The sequence below is a fragment of the Chanos chanos genome, chromosome 12 (genome assembly GCF_902362185.1).
Source record: "Chanos chanos chromosome 12, fChaCha1.1, whole genome shotgun sequence".
Lineage (NCBI taxonomy): Eukaryota > Metazoa > Chordata > Actinopteri > Gonorynchiformes > Chanidae > Chanos > Chanos chanos.
In genome coordinates, this window is record NC_044506.1 from 19,829,408 (window position 1) to 19,845,729 (window position 16,322).

Sequence of the window (16,322 nt, forward strand, 5' to 3'; positions counted from 1 at the left end):
TCAGTATTTCATCTGCATCATACGACTAGCCTGGTTTCATAAGGGGGCATTTGATCTAAGATTTTGATTTTTAAAACTGAGTAAATCTATCATATGAAATTAATCTACCAGTTCCAGCAAGATACAATGAGAGACCAAGCTAACACTGCTGTGTGCTTCCGAGCAGACATTTATTAAAAGCACCAGCCTTTCATTTAATTTGGCTGGAAACTCCTCTTCCAGTGAATGAGTCTTACTTGGTGCTCCAGATATGGCTGATTGAGTTCCCCTCACTGTGGGGCGGGCTCCTTGTTCATCGACAGAGCTGTTAAAATCCTTAGGTTTCCCTGACTTAGGACTCCGCACTGTTCTAAAGCCATTTCGCAAAACACTTAAAACCTGCACCCTCGAAGTCTCCGTATTATATCCATCAACTTTTTTAGGTCTACCTCTAACGAGGCGCGGCGCTACCTCGTGGTGTTCTAGCCTACTGTATTCACCTGTATGTGTATTCTCACGTTTGATATCAGCGTTTTTCAGTTTCCTCACAGCCCGAGCGGACCTTTTGAGTCCAGCTGCTTCTCCAACAGATGTTTGGTCTCTAAGCTTTTCGTGGTTTCTAGCGCAAACAGAAACGTTCCGATTTACAAAAACGTCATTACTGCTGATGTAATATGACACCTCATCCTTTTCACGCTTAATGTGCGTGTGCCTCATGCATCTCTCGTCGTTTTGCCGCCTGTCTGTGTCTTCACTGCAAAAGCACAATGCAAATCGCACTCGACAACGAATTTCTCTTTGATGCCCGGATAAACTTTCCAAAGACCCCCAGCTCCCAGATACAGACTGACTTGAGTTTGGACCCTCATTTCTACAATCCTCTATTTTAGTCTCCGTTTTGAATGTCCCACCAAAACGACTAACCGTGCCATTAGACGGCGCAGTACCTTGCTTGTACCCACTCAGAGCTGGTGCGCCGTCCTCGCCACCGTCACATTCTCCGATGGGCTCACAAATTTCCCTCTGCAACACGGCTGCCGTTGAAGAATGTTGCGCTTCAAAGCTAAAGGCTTTAAATTGCGATCCAGTCATCCTTGGCACTACTGCCGTCTCTCCTTCTCGTTTTACGAGACCATCTAACCCTGTGACAGGATCGCTAATTGTGTCAGAGCCTTGTACAATACAGGGGGGGCATCTCGATTTTGGTGGAACATTAACAGTTTTGAATGCATTACGGTTTAATTTTACAGGAGCATTACGGTTTTGCATCATAGTGCTCAAATAAAGGATGATCAGCTTGAACTGGTTAAACTCTTTTTTTGTATTCGCTTCGACAAAAGCCTGTGCAAGCAACCCTGCTGCTACAGTCGGCATGCCCGTTAGCATGACATCTGTGAATACGATGTTAAGTTACTTTGCAGTCCGCAAACAGCGTGCTACGGCCCGACCACGACTTCGTGAGTTTAAGAGACAACTTAATTAGCACAATTACAATCGCTTATCAGCCCTGCAAACTTAAATATTTCAAGCAAACTTAATTAACTTAAAAAGATCCCGGGCGATCAAGTAATTGTACATGATGGATTAAAGCCTAATAGCTAAAACTAGCTACTGTTACCTTGTGAACAGTTATTTCTTTATACACAAAGATATAGACCCGTTCTCAAATTCGTCTAAAGACACAGTGGCTAGCGCACATCCGTTATATTATCTATGTGAATTTTGTTGATTGCTTCATTCACCAAACTACGTTACCGAGTATTTTCGAAGTTTACATTCCCTCCTGCCTTACTCCTAAGTTTGTCCTAAATGTCTTTAATTGAGGATTTAGCACCTGTCACAATGGTTGATACGGTAGCGCGTGCGCACTCGCCTGTTCGACGTCTCACCGCACTGGCGTCAGCAATAAAACCCTTTAAATTGGGACTGACACCTAAAAGTACAATGCACTGCTATGACGTTTTCATCAAACTAAAGACATCCGATAATCCGTCATGCATCGAGTGGCCCCATTCACAGGGACTGTTCTTAAAAGATGATAGGTCTTTCGCATGTCCAGCAAATAACTACCCCGACGTAAACCAAACGCTTTAACGAAGTTCTTGCCGTGTTTCTGCTTTTGCATAAGCAAGAAAATTGAATTGTGATGAACAGTATGATTTTGAGCAACCATTGTTCATCTGCGATGACGTATGAGACTGATTAGATTTTAAATTACACAATCCTGGGCCTTTAAATCTCTCACAAAGGTCTGGGGATACAAAATATTACAGCAGATTAAACACTGCACAGCTTTTCTTTAAAAATAAAACCAAATCATAATACAAAGATTAGACTTGAAATGACTTAAGAGTAAAGATAAATGACAAACTATCAGAAGTCAGGAAAGTCACTTGACAGAAACCTCTCTAGTAACAAAAAAGAAGGGGGAAAAAAAAGAAGACAAAGTAGAATTGAATTCTGGACACTGTAGGCAAACCAAGCAACACTGTGAGTCATAGAAACTGACATAGGAACTGACATAGAAAAAATGTAAAGATTGTGACCCAGACACCTGGTAGAAGTCAGAGGAAAATCTAAGATGATTTACACAAAGGAAAAAAAACCCTGCCTAGAACAGAGTGAGAAAGGACATTACACAAATTATAATAAAAAAATTATATAACTCTCCCCAAAACCACACTGATTAACATCTCTCTCTTTCTCCCTACAGCATGTAGTAGGGGCATTCTGTCAGCACTGATCACACCAATGGCATCTGTTAAAGCAACAGCCCAGTGAAAATTAGTTTAGCTTGTTTAGTTTGGTAGGTGATGGATGCATCTTTTGTTGGGTCTGATCACAGCAGTTTTTGATGGGATGAGCTTTTTTTTTTCTTTTTCTTTTTTAACTGACCTTATCTTCTCTGTGGAGTATGTGATATCTAAATCTTAATTCATATTGCTGTCTTTTTCTGTCCGGGTATAATGATGTTTCCGTTCAACTAGGTTTTTTCTTTTTTTTGTCCATTTAAATATTTAGTTTTCAACTAGTTTGGTGTTGAAGCAGCCTGGAATAGCACACTCTCAGCGTGTTCTGTTTTACCACTCATCTGAATCCAGTCAGAGGCCTAAAAGTTGGACATCATCTGAGAGGCTTATATTTATGTATTGCAGAAACTGCATTACACAAACGTGACAGACATTACACAGACTGCTTTAATATCTTACAAAGAAGCCTTTAAAAGAGAGGCCACAGTAGTGTATTATTTCAGAAACTGTGTCAAAAGTGTCAACCGCAGCCATGTTCATTAAACAAACATCCAAACAGCAATACTCAGTTCCCTCCACACACACAGGGTGTTACACAACTTTAGATATTTTATTTTTCATTACTGAACTTTGTTAGAATTAAACACACATGCCCGCACGCGCGAGCACACACACACACACACACACAATCTCCCTTGACCTTTTGCCCAACACACCATTTCTTAATACTCTATTTTCAGAGTCATAGTTTAGTCTCTGTCTCTGTGCATGTTAAATGGCTTTTGATTCGTGGTTCAGGCACCAAAACTAAACAAACAAACCAACAAAAAACTGTATTATATTTGGAATGGTCATTAACAGTTCAGTTTACATAAGCCTGGAGGACTTGAGGGGGAAGATGCATTACCCTCACTGCAATGATGAAGCAAACTTGTAAGACGGTTGGAGAACCTTCACATATATCACACCCATAGTGCTGGTTAATTCTTATTCCTCTCATGAGCGACTGAATTTCCTTCTCTTTCTCGTCACTTTAAACACCACAATCCACTAAATCCACTTCTTTTCAGCAACCACACCTTCATGTCCTCCTATCACCCTCTTTCACTCTGTTCCATATTTGAAGGATTGTCTGGTTGAAGTCCTCTGACTGGTCAGCAAATACATAATGTCCAGCTCCTCTTATCACCTAGGAGATTAAAAACAAACAAGGAAACAAATAAGCAAAGTGCATTCTGGGAGGAGAAATGCAATAACTCTAGAACTATATAGATGCTGCTCACAGTAATCTCTGTTAAAGAGTTGGGCCGGTGTTCTCGGATTGCTTGTCCTGATTGGCCATCAATGCTGGAACGTGATCCATAGATAATTGAAATGGGAATTCTGGGATCCATCATCTCAATGCGATGCATCATGGGTCGCTGTGCCCAGCCATAGGGTATCGTCATGTTCTTAAAGGCTGTCTCTCCACTGTCACATAAGTCAAAAAATACATAAATGCATAGACAGATAGATAGGTACATTTATAGACAGGTACACTAATAGATAGGTACGCTGATAGATAGAAAGTTAGATGTACATGTGTGTGTTTGTATGAAACATACCACACATATATGAGCTGGTGAGCTGGTGTGTGTGTACATGTGTGTGTGCATGTGTGTGCGTGTGTGAAACATATTACACATATACAGACACATATATATAAATGAGTCGGTGTGTGTGTGTGTGTGTGTGTGTGCATGCGTGCGTGTCTGTGTTTACCTGGGGGTCTGTGCATTAAGATGGTAAATGTATTCAGACACAGTTTCATCATCACAGACAGATGAATATTTCTGCTTAAAGTCTGGCCTGAGGGTCTGCAGTAAAATGGGACCTAACAGGATACAGACAAACACAGACAAAAGGAAATAAGACAGACGTGGGGATAACAGGAAAACACAGACAAAAGGAAATCAGACAGACATGTGAGGATACAGACAAACACAGACGAAAGGAAATCAGACAGACATGTGAGGATACAGACAAACACAGACAAAAGGAAATCAGACAGAAAGATGGAAATGTGAGGAAGACGGTAATGTGCCTGTCACACAACAATGTGTGATTCTTGTTTGCAACTCTCAAGTGTAATTTTTTTTTTTGAGAAATGTGACTGAGAAAAAGTATATATGTATGTAGGTTGCATCTTAGTTTGGTTAAGGGTGAATTTAGTGTGTGTTTCAGTGGATTACAGGTTAAGAGTGAATTTGGTGTGTTTTTGGTCAGTTTTTCACTGAATTAAGGGTTAAGGGTTGAATTTGGTGTCTGTTTCAGTGAATTAATGGTTAAAGGTGGATTTAGTGTGTGTTTCAGCGAATTATGGGTTAAGGGTGAATTTAGTGTGTATCTTAGTGAACTAAATGTCAAGGGTGAATTTGGTGTGTGTTTCAGTGTGTCTTTGTGTTACCCAGGGGGCCAGCAACTCTGAGGAGGGCCAGTGGGTTAAATGGGCTCATAGCAGCACCCAGAGCTTTAATCCACATCGGAATCTGACGCTCCGCTTCTGGAACACTGGGCCGCTCGGGAAAACCCCATGGCTCAACTAACACCAAATGTTTAACTCTGTAGTGATAATCACAGCAACACATAACTCCGTTAATACCATTACAGCAACATCTGTGACAACCCTGCAAAGATGACTTGCAACACAATTTAACAATCTTACAGCAATGCTTCCGTGGTACATGAAGTTTACTTTTTTAAGGTTGACTTTAGGGAAAACTTTCAGCAACATCAAATGACTGCACATACTCCAATACAGAGCAAATCTATGAGTATAACAGCACATACAGACCTGTGTGGGTACTTCAGGGCATAAGCTGCAGACAGATATCCTCCCAGGTTGTGTCCCAGTAGAATCATGAGCTCAGCGCCTACTGCTGTCCTCCACTCTTCTAACGACCGGACGAACTGTTCCTCCACTTCCTGCGGGTCGTGGCTGAAGGTTGGTCTGCTGCTACGTCCAAATCCCAGAAGGTCCAGAGCGTAGACAGGGCCGCCCTGAGACAAGGCACCCAGATTCTTCACCCACAGTCCCAGCCCTCCTCCAAAACCATGCAGCAGAACCAGGGCAGGCCCCCGAGAACCCACTGCATGGGCCGGTAGCGTCTGGGGTTCGGGTGGGCTCTCTAGGTTCTCCGCTGCGTTACATGACAGAGTCCAAATGAAGTTCCCATTGGATATGGGAACACGTCTTCTGATAAACTGGACTTTAAGATCTAAGAGAGGAGGGGGGAGACAGAGAGAGAGAGAGAGAGAGAGAGAGAGAGAGAGAGAGAGAGAGAGAGAGAGAAAGAAAAGTATCAAGAGTGAAGAGAATGGATTATAAATGTAGTGCATGTAATGTATTTTAGAAGAGGAAACAAATAAAAGGGACACACACAAGCACACGCACGCACACACACAAACACACACACAAGCAGAGAGACCCACACACACACTTACACTGGAGTATTCTATCTTCTGCATCCTTTAGATGGGAGGGAGATGTGGGACACCAGGAGGGCAGCCAGCTAGATATCCACCAGGACCTTTTACACACACACACACACACACACACACGAGCGCACGCACACACGCACACGCACACATACAGAGGGAGAGAGAGCGAGAGAGAGAGAGAGAGAGAGAGAGAGAGAGAAAGAAAGAGAGAGAGAGAGCTACGAAACTAATCTTTGATCCTGAAAAAACGTCTTATTCAAACTCATTACCCTTTGAGCTTCCACAGGGCCTGTTTATCTGAGCCTGAACACCTCCAATAGCCAGAGACATGACTAGAAAACAAAGTATTTAAGAGGTAAAGTGCATGTGTCTAAGTTCTCCTTCAGAACAGCTGTATGAAACCACAGAGCCTTCAATCAACTAACCCTTTTTATGATAAATGTATTCAGAATGTAAAAAGCAAAAGAGAATTTTAATCATATATATATGGTTCTAATCAGATACATAATGTAGAAATTGTGCGACAGCGACGCGGCCAATATATTGTTCTCGGGGGTGTCTCAAATCATTTCTATGTTTCCAAAACCCAACATCCTCTAATTCAAGACCGCCTAATTATTCTGAACCTGATTCCTTTTCTCATAGCACGTGCTGTCGAATAGCGTTAGCCAGAGTCTCTAAGAGATACTGTACTTTTGAAAATCAAATCATTGCGATAGCATAAGGACCGTGTTACTGATGGCAGTCCGGCAGTTTACTCGAGCCATAATCACTATTGATTCGTTGTCGAAACACACGACAGAGCAAGCAACATGAAAGTAAAAAGAATGAGATGTTTCGTTTTAGTGACTTTTTAATCTTGTTCGAACTCATGCACTCACACAAACATAGGTGCCCACACGTACCTACTCTGTGCCAGTTCTTCTTCCGTATCGGCCAGGGGGTTCATGGTTGAGTATCGCCTCTTTGCTACATCAGGGAAAGGAAAGTAATTTCATATCGGTCAGGCGTGGCCAGCGATGATTCCGTAAGCACACCTTTCACCTACTGTGATCACGGATTTACCGGCCGATAGGGGGAGATACTGTACCGCTGAATTAAGGCTGGCCTTGGCGTTAACCCACATCTATTTTATATTATTTACTCTAGCTTAATATTAAAACTCATGAACATCTGAGCTAGACGTTTCAGAATACTTTTGTGAACATTTGAATGTGTGTGTGTGTGTGTGTGTGTGTGTGTGTGTGTGTGTGTGTGTGTAATTACTCTTATCCTTTCCTCCCTTCATTCACACGACTGTACAGAATTAACCACCCAAGGAAAATCAAGAAATATTTCAGCCATAATAGTTGAAGCACTAATATTGTATATTATACATAGTGGGTGATTTCTTATTTTTTAACAGGTGGATGGCCCAATGGTCACTGATACTTCTCTGTAGAGTATATGAGGGGATGGCTACAAATTGCCTACTGATTATATATACTATCGTTCTTAGGCTCCCCCAGTGTTGAAGAGAGCTGATGTTATCGAAAAACTAGTCTAGAGGTTAGAGAACTGGGCTTGTGGGGTAACTGGGTTACTGGTTTGATTCCCAGGACCGATGTCCATGGCTGTGTGCACTTCACCCTAATGCCCCCTGGGTGCAAGGAATGCTGCCCACTGCTCCCGCCTCTGGTGTGTGTGTGTTTTCGCTACCGGTGTGTTGGATGGTTTAAATGCAGAGGACAAATTCACTGCTCACTGTGATCACACACACACACAGTATGTGTGTGTGTGTGATCACAGAGATTTACATTTACACTGAAAATATGTTGTGCTCATGAAAAATGACAGTGTCAGTATTTTAACTGACTGCTGAATGTGTTTATTTATTTATTTAATTTCTTTAAAAAAGTTGTTATACACAAATAGCCATGAAACAGGATAGAAAAGAACAGCCACCTATTGTAATGTGAAGAAAAGAAAAGAAAAGAAAAGAAAAGAAAAGAAAAGAAATCCAGTAGGGACAAGAGGGAAAACAACATTTTAGTCAGCTAATAATTATCACAATCGTTAAATTAAGTATAGTGATGCAACATCCCTTGAGTCAAGTCAATGCTTATAAAACTAATGTTGCAGTTAAGAGCTTGTACCACAGTCTTTCAAAAAGTCACAATACTCATTAAACCTCCCTTCACTTATGACACCAGGCTCTCCTAATTCTTGTAGGCTATTGAGGATATTGCGGTAATCATTGATATTTTTGGGTTTAAATATGAGCTTTATCTTATCGCGAAAACGTTCACTCAGATCCTTCTCCATGTCCAGTACTTCCATTAGATTGTTGTTATTTGAGTCCCACCCGTAAAAACCTCTCTTGTCCGGTTCAATCCAGGAGCCCCCTCTTGCCATAGGATTAGAGTTGATGAACAGTTTACACTCTTCAGTTTGATCATCTATAGGGTCACACGCTGCAGAACTGAGCAGGAAAAGAGCAAACTGACGGAAGTTTCTCACCGATTCAGCAAAGACTGCAGCCATGAAGTAGTGCCCCAATCTATAACAATCATGATGACATATCTTTTCTTTAAAGGTTTGGGAGCAAAAATAATGAAACTTTCTACCTTTGTTTGCGCCTAAGCCATTTAATATTTCATTGTATGTGGTAGGTTGGTAACCCACATAGCCAGCTTCATTTACATTGCCCACTCTGCCCACTAGATGAACATACATATCGTCTGTTTTCACACGGTATATGCTCTGGTTCAGTTTATAAAACACATATTGGTGTTGGTTCTCTATGTTTTCCTTGGCATGGCGCCTGATTTCCCTAACTACATCCCTTATGTCGCTTATTATGAAGATCCTGTCATTATTACTAAATGAATTTTGTGTCCACTGAATGTGGTTATTATCAGGTTTCCATATTATTTCATTAACCTCATGAAAAATGGGTCTTTCTTGATTGTCTCCATCTATGAAAATGGCCCATGCCAGTGCCTGCAGAAGTCTGAGTGGTCCAAACTCCTGATATGCTTCTGGGAGAAAACGTGTTGGCTGTGTTGGCCAGGGTCTGTCCTGCAAAGCCTGTCCCTGGTAGTACGGGACAATTCTCCCTCCTCTGCTCCCCTCCACCCTGGTCAGCAGCTTTCCTGTCTGGTCCAGTTGGGCAGTGACTTTTGTCCTGTCATCCCCAAGCCTCCAGACTCCATCCTGCTCATCCTTACTCAGCGTTTCCCCACTCAGACTCACAGAGAGCAGGGCACTGTGCAGGTGAAGTCTGCTTTCTACACCCAGGCTCCTGAGCTCTCTCAGCAGACGCTCTGCAAACTGGAGGTCTTTTCCCAGTTCACAGCCTACCAGACTGACCGTCTGGATCTCTGTGCCCATTGTACTCACCAGTCTGGCCAGCTCCTCAGCTCCATAACCCCCCAGTCTACCAATCCCATCACTACCCTTGACCCCGTGACCTACAAACGTGACCTGACTGTCGGAGGTCAGACGTGACCCTGATCCCTTCAGAAGCAGCGTTTGCTCTTTGTGATAGTGTAGGAGTGTGGAGACTGAAGGGTTTCTCTCAAACAGGGAGGAGGCGGCCTGCAGAACTACAGGGTCATCTCCCAGAGCCACAATGTTCTGCCAGTCATATCTGGTGGAGACATCATTCCATTGCACTCTCTCTCTTTCAGACTCGATCTCATCATCACACACATTCTCCTCATCACACACATGAACTGTGCTGTTTTTCTTGGCTTGCGGCAGAGGCTGGACTGTGAGTTGATTATAGTCAGCACTGAATATTAGCTGTAGATCTTCACCAGTGACACTGGCAGTGACTGACTGACCCGTCCCCTCTCTCAGGTGTGCTCCATGCTGGAATGACCAAGCAGAGGTTTAAAGGAGACAGACACATGTACAATTAATGGTATGGGAAATGGTAGAGTATTGTGCATTTTTTAATTGATATCTACATGGACATGGACCATGATTTTGTTTCTTTTTTTTTTGCTCTTTTGCAATGTTCTAATCAAGGAAGATAAGTTTCTTATTAAAGCATACAGGTGAAAGGAAATTGTTGCTGTGTTGGGAACAAAGAAATAGTAACTGTCTAAGCTAATTCATTTATGTTTGCAGTCACTCTGAGCCCTGTATTAAGCACTAATAAGTGTATAAAGGTGAGTTCAGAATTCAGTGTTCAGAATCTTACCTCATGTGGTTGAATAGCTGCGTTGTAGCACTGCACAGGTATCCCAAAGTCCCTATGAGAACACAAGAAATTTGGCCTTTAAAACAAAATCAGGCTCCTTATGGTAAACTGACTGATATACTTCATGTGTATTTGATTAACTGACTAAAGGAGTTAGCGCAGCCATCTGATTGAGTTGTATGAGACAGAACAATCATATAGTGGAAGGGCAGCAGAGACAGACAATACACATGACAAAATTCAGTTCTATTCAGTTCAGCTTGAATTTACTTGACTTTACTTTCACAACAGACATTGTTACAAATCAGCTTTACAGGACACTGGACCCGATACTGCCAACAGTGGCAAGGAAAAACTCCCTTAGACTGAGTAAGAAACCTTCATAGAGACCGAAACTAAACAGGAGGAGCTTATTCTCCTCTCGTGAACCCAGGGTGGTTAGATTGATACAATAAAACATTTCTTTTTTTTTTTTTTTTTTCAAATCTTGAACAACTGGGACAAATGTCAGAAGAGTTAAGTCTGTGTGTGTTACCTGAGGCAGAGAGTAGCGAGAGTAAAGAATAGAGGAGTGCGATGATGATCCTCATCTTCATTCTTCGGTCACTGATCTGCTGCTCAGCCGTTCAGCTGCTCAAATATTTATACCTTTTTTATTACCTCCTAGTAAAGGATATCAGTAGCTCCACATGTCCAACAGTAAAGTACTGTACTGAACTGAACTTTGCCTACAGGCAAAAAGTTGGTTGGCTGTATGATTGGATGGACGAGCCAACATGAGTGACCCGATCCACTGAGACGTTTGCATATGATATGCATGTCATGGTCAAACATTTCTGCCAAGAGTCTGAGAGCACAGTTGATATTATCCATAAAACAAACACAGATGTGTAACTTTTCCTGTCAACGTCTGTTTCACTGACAGGACACTTACACTTAGATAATTTAGTAGTACAGGCAGTGGGTGATTTGTTACATTTTTTAACCTGGGGGATGGCCCAGTGGTGAAGGGGGGGTGGCCCAATGGTCACTGACAGTACTTTGTAGAGTATATAGGGGGATGGCAGGTTAACAAGGGGGATGCATTTTGGTCATTTTGCTATGGCATCCTCCCTCATCCCCCTACAAGTCGCCTACTGAGTACAGGAGTGAAAAACCACAGTTGGAACAGTTAATAAAGAATAATCTGTCTTACTGTGCCATGCTGATGACAGCAGCAACAAATACCAAGAGTTCTGATCCTAGAGTTTTATTGGCTGTTTATAATGTGGACACTGGAGTTCTTCTTTACTCTGTCAGTCTCCAATTAACACAATTTAAAACACAAGAAACACTACAGAGTCTACAGAGGCATCAATGTACAACGTCACCAGTAAGATAAAACCTTATTAAAAAAAGGATCATTTCTAATGTCTAATTTACACTACTCAACACATTTTAAAAGAGTTTAAAATATCCATTACAGAAGATGTGGAAGAGGGACTTTGAGTGGAGTAGCTCAGACACTGGTGACGAGGGGAGAAGGAACTAGTCAAACCAAAGACTCATCAGAACAGACGGACCAAACTCAGAACAAGAGACTGTTTCTATCCTCAGCAGAGATCACACAGAGAAACTATCTGTGTGTGTAATGTGTGTCGTTTGTAGAATATTCTGCCGCATTCTAGGTTAACCACGTCACTGTCATGTCTTTAAAGACTCAGCAGAGGCCTCATTGATACATTGACGAATGATATCAAAGTGTCACAAACAGATTTTCCACAAAGACATGAATGTGCACATATATTTTCACTTAATTCCCTGGACAAATGAAAAACACAGGCATTCTTACATTTTGCATTTCACTACGAGAGAAAATTTGAATGAGCATACAGTGGCAGCCGCTGTTACGGGGTTTTGAATAGTAACGGTTGTGATAAGGAAAGTGCAGGGACATGAATTATCAGTCAGGGTCATTTATCTGTATTAACATGTGTGGTTTAGGAGAAAGAACAAGAAAGAAAATTTATCATCCTCAGTGCTGCTCCTCACCCCATCTAGCACAACATCTGTCATTCTCTATGGCACAACCTGCAGTGAGACACAACCAGATGACCATGTGTCTAACCCCTGTTGGTGACTGCCAAAGATAAGGGAAAGTTCCAGTTACTGAGGAACACAAAACATATTGCCCTGACCCAAGTGCCTATTTCACAGGAGACATGAGTCTGGTAGCCATTTCAGCCCTGGAAGGGATGTTTAATTTTAGGAAACCAAATTATACATGCAGCACACATAGGCAAAGGTGCTAGGACAATGGGTCCAGGTATGGTGGTGTTTCACGCAGGTGCTGTCTGGAGGGGGTCCCGGGCCTTGGAGTGGTCACCAGCACAGGCAAAGACTGGTGTGTGGCAAGCTTTGAGACGCTTGGGCCGGATCCAAACTGGGTCCTCCTGCTCAGATGGCAAGTGTCTCTCCTCTGGTCTACCCGGAGAGTAGTGCAGTGGGCACTTCCAGCGATGGCTTGACAACAGGCTGGGGAACTGGCAAGGCAGCTGTACCCACGGCTGACCTCTGCACTCTCCCTCTACTGGTCCACTCTGCCAGCGATGATCGTCTCCAGTGGCAGTTCAGCAGGGTCTGGGAAGCTGGGCAGAGATGTTGACTCAGCACTGCCTCAACACACTCTCCTCCTTTCCTTTTCCCAGACTCCTGCTCTTATCCTGCAGCTCATGGGTTTCCATGATCCAATGATCCCCGTGCCTGTGTGTGTGATCCCCTGTGTGTGTGATCCCCTCTGTGAGTGATCATCTTCATGCTATCGTCAAACATTTCTACTGTCATTATAAGATGTAACAGAGAGTATCTCTGGGAGCTCCACTCACACATAGATACAAACTGAAGTGTGGATGGATGAGTATATGCTGCCGTCATTAAAAACACAGCAATGCATGAGTTGAATGTGTCAGGTTACTTTTGTTTGTATGTGAATTAGTGAAGTAGTGAGAGAGTGAGTAACTGAGTTAGCAGTACATGTGTGACTGAATGAGTGAGCTGTGTTCTTGTTGCTTTATTTACTATAGGTTCATCATTATACTAGCTGGACATGGCTTTTTAATTAACCATTCCGTAAGTATTTCAGCCGTAATTACTGTTATAAAAAGCAAAGCTTTCAGAGCTGCGTTTCTGCTCTGTTATTCAGTCCTGACAAGAGGACTATAGATATCAATACACTGCGTGAGTATTATTCAATGCTTCATATATTTATTCATTTCTTAAAAAAGAAAAAGCTTTTACACAGAAAGAGTCAGAGTACAGGATAGAAAAAAACATCAACAGTTATACTTGTGGTGAAAAGCAATTTGCAATCAGATGGAGCAGTGTGAGATAACATTTCAACCAGCCAATACTCAAAGCAGATACAGCAACTTTTAGGCAAATCAAATTCTTCAGTCACGTCGCTCACAGACTTTGACATTGTAAATGTTGGAATACTCCTTAAATTTGCTTACGTTTATGATATTAGGTCCCCCTAGTGACTCTAGACCATTGAGAACATTGAGAACATCGAGATTGTCTTGTTTGTTTTGATTGTTAGAGCATATCGTTGTGACTAAAACCGCACTCACTTCTTTCTCTAAATCCAGCACTTCCTTTGCATTATTATTATTTGAATCATCCCACCCATAAAACCCTCTCTTGTCTGGCTGTACCCAGGAGCCTCCTCTTGCCATAGGATTTTTATCAGCAAATGTTTTGCACTTGTCAAGACTGAAAGAACAAGCAGCAGAACTGAGCAGGAAGAGAGAAAACTGACGAAAGTTTCGAACAGATTCAGCAAAGACTGCAGCCATGAAGTAATGACCCCACTGATAACAATTACTATAACGTTTAGAACCTGCAAAGGTCTGTGTGCAGAAATGATGAAAACCGCCACACTTAAGGGGTTTCTGTATCTCACTGTAACTCTCTGCTTTGTAGTGCAGAAAACCATTATCATTTTTAAGCGTTTTATCTGTTGTGCCAACCAAATGAACATACATATCTTTTGTGCGCACACGGTAAATGAAATCATTCAGTTTATAAAACACATATGGGGATTTTTCCTCTATGTTTTTTCTGGCATGATATCTGATTTCTCTAACTACATCTTTCATATTGTCAATTTTGAAGACCTTGTTCTTGTTGTTTTGAAATAAATTATCTGGTTTCCATTTTATGTCATTAACCTCATGAAAAATGGGACGTTCTTGATTGTCTCCATCTATGAAAATGGCCCATGTTAATGCCTCTAAAAAACTCAGCTCCTTGTATTTTTCTGGGACAAACCTTTGCGGCGCTTCTGGCCAATCCCTGTCCTCCCTCACTGCAGGTTGTTCTTTTCCTTTCCCTTTGGGATTTTTGTTTTCCCCTTGTCCTTTTCCTAAAGCCTGTCCCTGGTAGTACGGGACAATTCTCCCTCTCCTGCCCCCCTCCACCCTGGTCAGCAGCTTTCCTGTCTGGTCCAGTTGGGCAGTGACTTTTGTCCTGTCATCCCCAAGCCTCCAGACTCCATCCTCCTCATCCTTACTCAGCGTTTCCCCACTCAGACTCACAGAGAGCAGGGCACTGTGCAGGTGAAGTCTGCTTTCTACACCCAGGCTCCTGAGCTCTCTCAGCAGACGCTCTGCAAACTGGAGGTCTTTTCCCAGTTCACAGCCCACCAGACTGACCGTTCGGATCTGTGTGCCCATTGTACTCACCAGTCTGGCCAGCTCCTCAACTCCATAACCCCCCAGTCTACCAATCCCATCACTACCCTTGACCCCGTGACCTACAAGCGTGACCCGACTGTCGGAGGTCAGACGTGACCCTGATCCCTTCAGCAGCAGCGTTTGCCCTTTGTGATAGTGTAGGAGTGTGGAGACTGAAGGGTTTCTCTCAAACAGGGAGGAGGCAGCCTGCAAAACTACAAGGTCATCTCCCAGAGCCACAATGTTCTGCCAATCATATCTGGTGGAGACATCATTCCATTGCACACTCTCTCTTTCAGACTCGATCTCATCATCACACACATTCTCCTGACCACACACGTGAACTGTGCTGTTTTTCTTGGCTTGCAGCAGAGGCTGGACTGTTAGCTGATGATGGTCAACACTAGCTGTGAATTGCAGATCTTCAAAAGTGACCTCACTATTGAACAAATCAGACCCATCTCCTCTGAATGTTTCTGTGAACTGGGATAACCAAGAAATCATGGACATGTATTTAATGGTGACAGTGATAACAGTAGATCCAGCCCTGTTGATACATGCATCATATGTTCTAACTGAGAATATGATGAAATTTTCTTACTTCTGGTGGTTTAATATCAGCTTCAAAGCTCAGATCGCTGAATAGTAAGTCTCTTTGGAACGTTGACCTTTAAAATGAAGAGAAGGAAATTTTAGGACATGTTTGCAGACATACTATAATTTTGGACTGGAGCCCTGATTTCCACATTTATATTTGCACCCTAATATGACCATGTTTTTCTCTAATTTCAGACAGAAAGGGGTCAGGGCAGTGGAAAATGAGCATTTATTGTCACTATGCATATTTGTATAAAAATCAAAAAAGTAACAGTGTTTAACATTATATAGACCACTGCTAGAGATGAGCCAAGTAACTAATTCCCAATTAATATAGCAGGCAATGTCTGTAAAAGGGAACAAAAAATACAGTACACACACACACAAACACACACACACGCACACACACACACACACACACACACACACACACAGACATATATATATATGTATATATATATATATATATATATATATGTATATAAATATATAGGGTGACCATACGTTCTCTTTTTCCCAGACATGTCCTCTTTTTCAGACCTAAAAAATGCGCCTGTCGGGGATTTCTAAATCGGCAAAAATGTCCAGGATTTGGCCTTTGCTTTCCACAGTCGC

At 42.3% G+C, this 16,322-nt stretch overlaps 1 protein-coding gene across 1 annotated transcript; it reads right to left on the reverse strand.

The window, feature by feature from the left end:
• Nucleotides 1–3,810: 3,810 nt before the first annotated feature.
• On the reverse strand, nucleotides 3,811–8,732 carry LOC115824815 (1-acylglycerol-3-phosphate O-acyltransferase ABHD5-like). Its single transcript, XM_030788567.1, has 8 exons — nucleotides 8,345–8,732; nucleotides 7,115–7,178; nucleotides 6,213–6,298; nucleotides 5,563–5,986; nucleotides 5,176–5,330; nucleotides 4,491–4,602; nucleotides 4,013–4,199; nucleotides 3,811–3,918 (listed from the first exon to the last, which is right to left on the reverse strand). Exons 1-8 carry the CDS (start codon nucleotides 8,730–8,732, stop codon nucleotides 3,811–3,813), a joined length of 1,524 nt encoding a protein of 507 aa, XP_030644427.1.
• Nucleotides 8,733–16,322: the final 7,590 nt, after the last annotated feature.

What these genes read in the sequence shown, in the direction of transcription:
- LOC115824815 (XM_030788567.1), bottom strand. Translation starts at nt 8,732, where the DNA reads ATGGCTGCAGTCTTTGCTGAATCGGTGAGAAACTTCCGTCAGTTTGCT. An exon ending in TGACTTTTTGAAAGACTGTG is followed by an intron (nt 7,179 to 8,344) that starts GTACAAGCTCTT and finishes TCCCTGATGTAG; the next exon opens with CAAAGAGGCGATACTCAACC. An exon ending in CAGAGTTGCTGGCCCCCTGG is followed by an intron (nt 4,603 to 5,175) that starts GTAACACAAAGA and finishes GTATCCTGTTAG; the next exon opens with GTCCCATTTTACTGCAGACC.